At 32.5% G+C, this 10,935-nt stretch overlaps 2 protein-coding genes across 5 annotated transcripts in view; both read right to left on the bottom strand.

The window, feature by feature from the left end:
* LOC123271496 (head-specific guanylate cyclase) overlaps positions 1 to 10,935 on the bottom strand; it is a 296,342-nt gene that overhangs the window by 107,558 nt on the left and 177,849 nt on the right. The gene's annotated exons all lie outside the window — the stretch shown is intronic.
* On the bottom strand, positions 1,154 to 3,711 carry LOC123271502. Of its 2 annotated transcripts, XR_006510891.1 has the most exons (5): positions 3,229 to 3,711; positions 2,700 to 3,152; positions 2,309 to 2,630; positions 1,773 to 2,239; positions 1,154 to 1,589 (listed from the first exon to the last, which is right to left on the bottom strand). XR_006510891.1 is itself a non-coding variant. In XM_044737850.1 (4 exons), the coding sequence occupies exons 1-3, from the start codon at positions 3,536 to 3,538 to the stop codon at positions 2,323 to 2,325; spliced, it is 1,071 nt and encodes a 356-aa protein (XP_044593785.1). In that variant the 5' UTR covers positions 3,539 to 3,711; the 3' UTR covers positions 1,154 to 2,239; positions 2,309 to 2,322. The 2 variants fall into 2 exon arrangements, 1 of the variants encoding a protein (XP_044593785.1); XM_044737850.1 differs by having other exon boundaries at positions 1,154 to 2,239.

The following is a 10,935-nucleotide window of genomic DNA, read 5'->3' on the forward strand; positions in this document are numbered from 1 at the left end:
CAGTCATTATGTTTATTTAACTATTTTTATTAATTTAACAGACCCTTTTAAAATCTATTTATAATAAAATTAACTTATAATTAACTTGAAATTAAATTACAATAAAAATTATAATAAACTATAACATGAAAATATATATATTATATTGCTTATAATATGTTGGATTAATGTTTGAGTTTGACTAATTAATAACTTGAATTAAATATTATTTCTATTATTTTACAATCGGATTTTCTAATAAAATTATAAGTCAATTTAATTATTATCATATATAAAAGAATAGACATTATCGTTTAATTATAAATTAAATAATAATTAAATAATGATTCAATAATAAATTAATAGTAAATTAATTAAATAATAATTATTAATTATAAATTAAATACAAGATAATAATTATTAATTATTTTAACTTAATTTTGCTCAACTTCAATATTATATAAAGTTAGATTTTAATAGTAAATGTTATTTAACAATCTTATTTTTGTTTAGTTACATATGGGGTATTCCATGCCGAATCGACCACTTTTGAACTCGACCCCTTTAAATTTTGCTGAAACATTTCCATTCTTTTCTACCCTTTGAAAAACACTTTTGAGAATTTTTTCAAATTTTTTTGGCCAACCCAAAAAAAGTTATGAATTTTTCAAAAAAACGGCTTTTTTATTTTCAAATAGCCATAACTTTTTTAGGCATCGACTTTTGGGTACCTTTTTTTTTTTAAAAATTTTTGTTTTTAAATGAACTTTTTGAAAAAATATATCAGAAAATTAAATATCATCAATTCTTCAAAATAATCGGCTTTTTTTGACCAAAACCGTTATTTTTTGGAAGTTCGACAGTTTTTTTTTTTTTTTTTTTTCTCAAAAAAAACTTCAATTAATATGACAACTTTTCCCGTCCATCTCGGAGTGGCTCGGATTTTTTTTTAATTTTTTTTATTCAATTGAAAAAAAATTGTCAAATTTTGAAAAATGGAAAAAAATTTTTTTTTTCTAAGTTATTTCTATAATAAAATAAATGTAATTTAAATGTTTTGTGGTATAATATCCTTAATTTATAAGCTTATAAAACGATAGTAAATACTAAGCTTATTAATTAATATTGTTAATTTTTAATGATTTTACAAAAACAATATAATAATTTAATCATTAATGGTCTCTCTGGTGTTTCAATATTTTACAAATTCTATGTTCATTAGAGTTTGAGAATTTTTTTACATACAAACAACCATTTTTGTCGGGGATTACACAATGTAGTTGTTGAGTTCCTACAATTGGTTTCGTTTTTGTAAATCTGTCATTCAAGTCGTTCAATGCTGTATTATAGTCTTCTTCTGGAGAAAACTTGACTATGATATTTGGCAAGTTATCCGGATCAGAAGTCCATTCGTAAAGTCCTATAGGTGTTGTTATTTGTTTATCTACCGCAAGCTGGAGACTTGCTCTTGCTGCAAGTCGTTTGAGGATACCACCAATTCCATCACACGTACCTTTGCCATGGGCAGTTGCAAAAAAATGCCATTCAGCAGGAATATCAAAATCATCTTCATGGTAGTACAAATTAACAAAATTTTTAAAGTTTTTAAACTGTTGAGGAGCCCCATCAGAAAAGTAATAAATCTTGTTACAGCGTTCAGGAAGACTTTTCACATAATCAGTTATTATTTTGATGAAAACATGAACAGCAACAGCATCGTGATTATTACAGTCTGAAATAATCACTAAACTTCTGTGTTCAAGTTTGTCATTTACTTTATAATAAATAACTACCGGAAAAACTGTCGCCTGATCATTATTCCAGTGAAAACCAGATGCTGCATTTTGTACTACGAACGCATAATTCTCTGCAAAATCACAAATAATGACATATTCATTTGGTTTTAGTGTTTCCTTTAATGTTTTTAAAAACTTAGCTTGTTCTTTTGCAATGAATGAGTGAGGTAGAAGAACTTTCAATTCACTACAAAGGTTTTCAATAAATTCTTCTGTAGGCTGTATAAAAGTTTCTAAACTGCACCTTGGTTTTGATACCCAACGCTTGTACGTGACATTCTCGATTTCCTGATTCTCAAAACATGTCAGTAAAATGTTACTCAACTCATCTACCCCTGGACACTTGTTACATCCACCCAAATAACATTTTTCTGTTGGAGTCTCACATATTATCATGTCCAAGCAATCATTATAGTGTTTCAACGACTTTTCTGTATTCCTCGTTAAAGAATGAACATTTGCACCTGAAATAAAAGTGATTGAGTAAACTGAAAATCTAGGCACGTATGATTATTAATAAATTGGATAATTACCAAGCATCATCAACTTAAAGTTTTGATGGATAGTACATACACAGATAGTATGCGTTCCACTTGCTCCTGCTAACACACAATGTTTCGGCCGTAACGAAGCAAATTTCGAAAATCCAACTTTCTCTGCAGGGGTTTATTTCACGGAAACATTGGTAAAGTTCTTTTAAATTAGACAGAAAACGCCGGTTTTGGACGTGTACCCGATTACCATCATCATTTCGAACTGAAACAAAGTCTTTCATGCCGGGCATCAAAGCACTATACTCATCATCGTTGTAAAAATTCGCAATTTTCAATAATATTTGATCAGTAATTGTCGTCCCTATAAAAAAAATGTTAAGTGAATTAATCTTCAGATGTATTAGAGCCATTGATTTTACGCTATACCTACCTAATTTTGTTTCAGGTGTTGAAAGTATACCTTTTTCTTCAACCAACTTTTTTGCTACTCTTGATAAATGTCTTGATGTATTCATAGTTTTACAAATACGTCTTTCACCCCATTTTTCAGGTAACAAGGTTAAGATTTGTATCTTTAAAGACTTTTCTGTTTCTTTATCATTGAATTTATCGTGCAGCTTTTCAATTAATGAACGAAAATTTTCACCATCGTCATCAATTGATCCTTCGTCAGCAGTTGAGAGCAAAATTTTTTTCAAGCTGTCAGACGTCTGATTTATTTTATTACTCAAAAATTGATAATCATTCAATTTTTTTGAAGGAATTGGCGATTGATTTAATAGTCGCAATGCATCGTTTATACTGGGTAATTGAGTTGCAGCACTAACTTGGGATGCCGAGCTTGATTGTGAATCTTTGGGTTCACTATTAAACGACAAGGAACCTTAAAAAAAACAATGAATCGTATAGCTGCTAAAAATGCATTCAAGTAATGTATAAATAATTTAAAAAAAACTTACGGAATGATGACAACGGGAGATCTGTGGCAGTTGTGTTACTATCACTGTCAGCACCATCACTGTTCTCATTGTTATCACTAGAATCATCTTCATGATCACTTGCATCAACGGTAGTATCATTACTAGTATTTGTTTGTTCCTTTACCAATTTTAAAGCTTTGTTTCGACACGAACTGCATAATAAATAATTATCACTTAATCCCAACGTGACTTTCATGATGTCAGTCGCTGGACGTAAACTTTTTTTTTTAAAATGTGATTCTAAATCAAATGGATTACAACAACGATCGAAAAATATTTTTGATGCCATTATGTCTCGATGAAATTATTCCAATCACTGTAGATGAGTAGAAGTAAGATAATTATCTTTTCAAACAAGGTCAAATCAACTATAACAATAATTCTCTTATTTAAAAAATGGAATGACAAAAATCTCTCACTACATCACACAAAAGGTTAACAGGTTATGTTTGGATATGAGCGTGACAGCCTTACTGGGCATATATAAATTTACCGAAATATAAAAATTCCGAAAGAAGTTATCTACCTTATCGACAAAAAATGAGAGTTTTAGAATAGAGTCAGATAATTCTAAGAGATGGCGCAACAGGTATACCTATGATATTCGAAAAGGAATTTTTACAGCAAGAAAATACATGTCTCGGACCATCGGGGTTAATACGACTTATTTTTTTCTCAGGTATCACTCGGGTAAAACAATGAAAGTACCCGTTTTTATTCTTAGAAAAACGGGTTACTAAAATACTTATTCGTAAAATAATTGAAGTAGACTACGCTTCAGGAAGGTCCAAAACTAATTGGTCGCAAACTATAAGGGTCGTAACTAATTTTTTTTTTCCACGGATAATTCGGATAGAACAATAAAAGTACCCGTTTTTATTTTTATAAAAACGGGTAGCCAAAATCCTAATTGATTAATGGAAAAAAAATGTCTCCGTTCTCTGGAGATCAGAAAGATACTTGTCTTGGCCCGTCAGGGTCATTACTTTTTTTTTTCTTCCAGGCATCACTCGGGTGGAACAGTCAAAGTACCCGTTTTTATATTTAAAAAACGGGAAGCCAAAGTACTTATCAATTACATGACAATAAATTTCTTCGATCCCGAAAAGTCAGAAAAATACTTGTCTCGGTCCGCAAGGGGTATTACTACTTATTTTTTTCCTAGGTATCACTCGGGCAGAAGAAATAAAGGACCCGTTTTTAATTTCAGAAAACGGGAAGCCAAAATCCTTACTAATTAATGGAAAAAAAATATCTCCTTTCCCGAAAGTTCAGAAACCGATTTATCTTAGCTGATAGAAGTCGATACTAATTTTTTTTTCCTCAGGGATCTTTCGGGTAGAACAATCAAAGTACCCGTTTTTATTTTCAGGAAACGGGAAGCCACAATCCTTACGAATTAATAGAAAAAGAATGTCTCCCTCCCCGAGAAGTCGGAATGATACTAGTCTTGGCCCGTCAGGGTCATTATTTTTGAGTTTTTTTTTTTCCAGGTATCACTTGAGTAGAAAAATTAGAGAACCCGTTTTTATTTTTATAAAAACGGGTAGCCAAAATACATATTTATAAATGGAAAAAAAATGTCTTCCTTCCCGAAAAGTCTGGAAGCGATTGTTATCGGCTCATGAGAGTCGATACTAATTATTATTTTCCCCATGGATCACTCCGGTTAATCAATCAAAGTACCGTTTTCTATTTTTAAAAGAACGAGTACCGAAAATCCTTATAAAATACATGCGAAAAATTTCTTGCTTCCCGAAAACTCAGAAAGTTACTTGTCTTAGCCCATAAAGGTTATTACTACTTGATTTTTTTTTCCCGGAAGTCACTCGAAGAGAAGAATCAAAGTACCCGTTTTTTTTTTTTTTAGAAGAAACGGGTACTGGAAATACTTATCAATTACACCATTAAAAACTTCTTCTTTCCCGAAAGCTCAGAAAGTGATTTGTCTTGGTTAATTAGATTCAATACTAATTTTTTTTCCCCAAAGTATCACTCGGGTAGAACAATTAAAGTACCCCTTTTTATTTTTAAAAAACAGAAAGCCAAAATACTTATCAATTACATGAAAATAAATTTCTTCAATCCTGAAAGATCAGAAAAATACTCGTCTCGGTCCACAAAGGTTATTACTACTTATTTTTTCCCTAGGTATCACTCGGGTAGAAGAAATGAAGTACCCGTTTTTATTTTCAGAAAACGGGAAGCCAAAATCCTTACTAAATAATGGAAAAAAATATCTTTTTCCCCCAAAAAGTCAGAAACCGATTGGTCTCGGCTCATAATTGTCGATACTTATTTTTTTTTTTTCCCATGGATCACTGGGGTACGAGAATCAAAGTACCCGTTTTTATTTTGAGAAAACGGGAAGTCAAAATACTTACTAATGAAGAATGTCGCGCTCTTCGAGAAGTCAGAATGATACTATTCTTGGCCCGTTAGGGTCATTATTTTTGTGTTTTTTTTTTCCCCGGGTATCACTCGAGTAGAAAAATTAGAGCACCCGTTTTTATTTTTATAAAAACGGGTAGCCAAAATACATATTTATTAATAGAAAAAAAATTTCTTCCTTCCCGAAAGATCTGAAAGCGATTGGTCTCGGCTCATAAGAGTCGATACTAATTATTTTTTTCCCCATGGATCACTCAGGTAAATTAATTAAAGTACTTTTTTTTATTTTTTAAAAAAACCAGTACCGAAAATCCTTATAAATTACATGACAAAAAAATTCTTGCTTCCCGAAAGCTCAGAAAGTTACTTGTCTTAGCTCATAAAGGTTATGACTACTTGATTTTTTTCCCAGGGATCACTCGAGGAGGAGAATGAAAGTACCCGTTTTCTTTTTAGAAAAAACGGGTACCGAAAATACTTATTATCAATACTTGTTATCAATTACACCATTAAAAATTTCTTCTTTCCCGAAAGCTCAGAAAGTGATTTTTCTTGGTTAATTAGACTCATTACTAATTTCTTTTCCCTATAGTATCACTCGGGTAGAACAATTAAAGTACCCCTTTTTATTTTTAAAAAACAGGAAGCCAAAATACTTATCAATTACATGAAAATAAATTTCTTCAATTCCGAAAGATTAGAAAAATACTCGTCTCGGTCCCCAATGGTTATTACTACTTATTTTTTCCCTAGGTATCACTCGGGTAGAAGAAATAAAGTACCCGTTTTTATTTTCAGAAAACGGGAAGCCAAAATCCTTACTAAATAATGAAAAAAAAATATCTTTTTCCCCCAAAAAGTGAGAAACCGATTGGTCTCGGCTCATAATTGTCGATACTTATTTTTTTTTTTTCCCATGGATCACTGGGGTACGAGAATCAAAGTACCCGTTTTTATTTTCAGAAAACGGGAAGTCAAAATACTTACTAATGAAGAATATCGCGCTCTTCGAGAAGTCAGAATGATACTATTCTTGGCCCGTTAGGGTCATTATTTTTGTGTTTTTTTTTTCCCCGGGTATTACTCGAGTAGAAAAATTAGAGCACCCGTTTTTATTTTTATAAAAACGGGTAGCCAAAATACATATTTATTAATAGAAAAAAAATTTCTTCCTTCCCGAAAGATCTGAAAGCGATTGGTCTCGGCTCATAAGAGTCGATACTAATTATTTTTTTCCCCATGGATCACTCAGGTAAATTAATCAAAGTACCTTTTTTTATTTTTTAAAAAAACCAGTACCGAAAATCCTTATAAATTACATGACAAAAAAATTCTTGCTTCCCGAAAGCTCAGAAAGTTACTTGTCTTAGCTTATAAAGGTTATTACTACTTGATTTTTTTCCCGGGGATCACTCGAGGAGAAGAATCAAAGTACCCGTTTTCTCTTTAGAAAAAACGGGTACCGAAAATACTTATCAATTACACCATTAAAAATTTCATCTTTTCCGAAAGCTCAAAAAGTGATTTGTCTTGGTTAATTAGACTCAATACTAATTTTTTTTCCCCATAGTATCACTCGGGTAGAACAATTAAAGTACCCCTTTCTATTTTAAAAAACAGAAAGCCAAAATACTTATCAATTACATGAAAATAAATTTCTTCAATCCTGAAAGATCAGAAAAATACTCGTCTCGGTCCACAAAGGTTATTACTACTTATTTTTTCCCTATGTATCACTTGGTAGAAGAAATGAAGTACCCGTTTTTATTTTCAGAAAACGGGAAGCCACAACCCTTACTAATTAATAGAAGAAAAATGTCTCCCTCACCGAGAAGTCAAAATTACACTAGTCTTGGCCCGTCAGGGTCAATATTTTTTTTTTCTTTTTTTTTCCCTAGGTATCACTTGATTAGCAAAATTAGAGAACCCGTTTTTATTGTTCTAAAAACGGGTAGCCAAAAAAATACGTATTTATTAATAGAAAAAAATGTCTTCCTTCCCGAAAGGTCTGGAAGCGATTGGTCTCGGCTTATAAAAGTCGATACTAATTTTTTTTCCCCAGCTATTACTCGGGTAGAACAATCAAAGTACCCGTTGTTATTTTTTGAAAAAACGGGTACTTAAAATACTTCTTAATTACACCATTTAAAATTTCTTTATTCCCGATAGGTCAGAAAGTGATTAGCTCTGGCTCATAAAAGTCGATACCAATTTTTTTTCCCCATGGACCACTCGGGTAGAACAATCAAATACTTGTTTTTATTCTTATAAAAAACGGAAGCCAAAATCCTAATTAATTAATGGAAGAAAAATCGCGTGCCTCATGCCAAAAGGGCGTATAAAAGTTATACGGCCTTTTTGCTTTGGAAAATTGAAAATTTAGTGGTCTAAAACCAAAACGGCGTATAATTTTTAACTTCCCGTTACGGTGTTTTTCATTCTATATACACATATTATGGATTTTAATTACAATTTTTCGCAACGGAATCAGTAGTTTAAATTTTTAGGCGATAGTAGAGCATACCCACGCTTAGGCTTAAGGTCTACAATGAAACAAAAATATATCTTTTATTGTAGCTATAGCGGGCAAGAAATTATTATAATTATTCGAAGTTAACAAATATAAAAAAAAACTAATATCAAATACGGAATGTTTATTGGAGTACAATTCCTGCACCTTCTCTATCTGCATTTTTTATATTTTCGTCTGAAAAAAAAAAAAAAACAAATTATCAACAATATGAACTTTTTAGTACCCGAAAAAATTTTTAATTCATATATGCTTTTTTAATCATTACACTGTCGAAGATGTTCAAAATTTTAAGTTACTACCATAAAAAATGTAGACTTTTTCAAAATTTTTGCTATACAAACCTTCTCCGGACAATTTTGAAGACTGTTTTTTGAAATTTTCAAAAATCCTGATTTTTGAAAAATTTTTTTTTATACGCCCTTTTGGCTTTAGACCCACAACTTCCTAAAGTCGAAAGGGCGTATATCTGAAGATACGCCCTTTTGGCGTTAGTGTGTCAAACAATTTTTTTTCGCAGATCTTCACGTATCAAGCAATTATGAAAGGAATGAGAAAAAAAAATTTCTTTTATACGCTCTTTTCTCATGGAATCCTATCTAACTACTAAAAAGGTCAGAAAAATATTTGCCTCGGTTCACAAGGATTATTACTACTTATTTTTTCTCCCAGAGATCACTCGAGTAGTAGAATCAAAGGACCCGTTTTTATTTTTAGAGAAACGGGAAACAATCGATTACACGATAAATACAAATTCAACTTTAACTTTATACAACTTTTGGAGAAATGAACTTATCGAAAATTTATAGAATCTTTCTCTTGTAGAGCATTTAATTTTTTACAAAAATATTTTCACACATTTTCTGTATGAGCTTTTACTGGTGAGTGTTATGTCCGTAGGCGTTGAAAATGCGGTAGCGAGGTAACGGTGGAGAATCGGACTAACTTTTAAGAATACACAACGAGGGGTTTTAATTCTCGTTGTTAAATTATTTGTTGTGGGAGCTTTCGAGAGACGAAATACCACGCCTTTTGAAGAGACTGAGAATTTTCGTAGAGATTTGATTTTCTTGAATTTAATAAATTACTTTCCACTTACCGTTAGATGACTTGTTTCTTACTGATCCGGGCCTTGAAGGGCGGCTGGAAGCGCTCTCGAGTCTGGATGTTGAATTTGAGGCCCAGGAATGGATGATCAAGGGCTGCTTTCTCAGTAAAGAACGACTCGAGATTTGTGTAGTTGGTTTTTATTAGAACAGCAGCAATCAGTTATACGTTTCACAATAATTTTATTTAACACTTATAAACTACTTATTGAAATTTTACACTTTAATTTACGGTTAACGTCTTTCCAGTTTCCCGCAGGAAAAGTGCGTAACTGACCGAATAATAACTAAACTTAACGGATTCAAACCGATGTAAATGCGGAGCAAATTAAACGGTTAATCCCTTATATTAACGAACTTATCTATTTTACGTCTGCCGGATGACCGAGACCCACTTGAACTAAGTGCAGCGCAAATTAGAACAAAAGCCCTTACAGACGGCGGCCCGCTTTAACTAAGTGCAGTGCAAATTAATTAAAAGACCTGAATTTAATTTTATCACGTTCGCCGTATTAACGGGGACCCGCTTGATCTAAGTGCAGCGCAAATTAAACCAAAAGCCTCTACGAACGCGGGTCAGTTAACAAAGATACTTGAATTGAATTAGTTAAAAGACGTTGGGCGGTGGTTGCCGCCTCTTTTAAAAGTTCCCGCTGCTTAGCTTGCAGAAATCCCCATCGGTCAGTCGGCAGTCGCAACGATATTAATTTTAAGGTGGTTTTCGCGCATAGGTGGGTCTTCCATCTAAAGCGGGAATTTTAAATAAAAAGAAAAATTTTCGGGCGGACATAACATGAGTTCTAAAATTTGAAGAAAAAAAACTTTTTCCCTATGTTAATCGTATGGAAAATCAAAAAGTCCGATGAGGAGCATTTTAATATTAAAATTAAAAACTCATCGTTTAACAGGCTTATTTTTATATCCAAATGGAACTTTTAAGCTTGTTTCTAAAAGAAATGTTGAAAATTTTTTTTAAATCACTAATATTTAGACATTAATATTGTTATATCCGGCGTCGCCTCATATAACACTCAGGGTCTCTGCCTCACGACGAAAAGTGCAGCGCTTGCACTTTGAAGGACAATCGGACGGACAACACCTCGATCACGCCTTGAGCACACCGTGTCCACGTTCTGTCAAACTTGCAAATTTTAGACCAATAACAAAATCCAATTCCCTTCCAAAAGTCGCGACCCGAGTGCTTAAAAACCCTAAGCACCGCGGGACGCGCGTTCAATCTTTTATTAAAGAATACGAGGGAAGGTATCCTCGTAGAGCCCGTGTGTGTCCTTGTACCGCGTTACGTACGAGGCAGTATAAAGCACTAGGTCGCTTATACGAAATTCTAAATTCACTATTCTCTCTTTTGATTCTTTAAATTATATCGTCTACGAATCGCGTCAGTGTGCTCTTCGAGCAGGATCGAGGGCCCCGTTGTCCGTAGTGATATCTTTCTCTAAATTCTAACTTTTCGATCTATTAATTAATTTAAAAGCGGATCTAAGTATCCGCCTGAGTCGTTACTCTGTTCATGAACTCATAATAAAACATTCTAAATCATAAAATATAGTTATAAGTGAATAGTTATTAAGTGAAATATTGTGCATTGAGTGCGTCTCGCCCGTAGGGCGACTAAATATTGAATAAACAGTAAAACTC

Source organism: Cotesia glomerata, linkage group LG9 (assembly GCF_020080835.1).
Source record: "Cotesia glomerata isolate CgM1 linkage group LG9, MPM_Cglom_v2.3, whole genome shotgun sequence".
Lineage (NCBI taxonomy): Eukaryota > Metazoa > Arthropoda > Insecta > Hymenoptera > Braconidae > Cotesia > Cotesia glomerata.

Excerpts from the sequence above, each read along its gene's own strand:
- LOC123271502 (XM_044737850.1), bottom strand. The coding sequence starts at position 3,538 with ATGGCATCAAAAATATTTTTCGATCGTTGTTGTAATCCATTTGATTTA. Across the intron at positions 3,153-3,228 it reads TCTCCCGTTGTCATCATTCC|GTTCCTTGTCGTTTAATAGT; the intron begins GTAAGTTTTTTT and ends GTTTTTTTTAAG. Across the intron at positions 2,631-2,699 it reads AACACCTGAAACAAAATTAG|GGACGACAATTACTGATCAA; the intron begins GTAGGTATAGCG and ends TTTTTTTTATAG.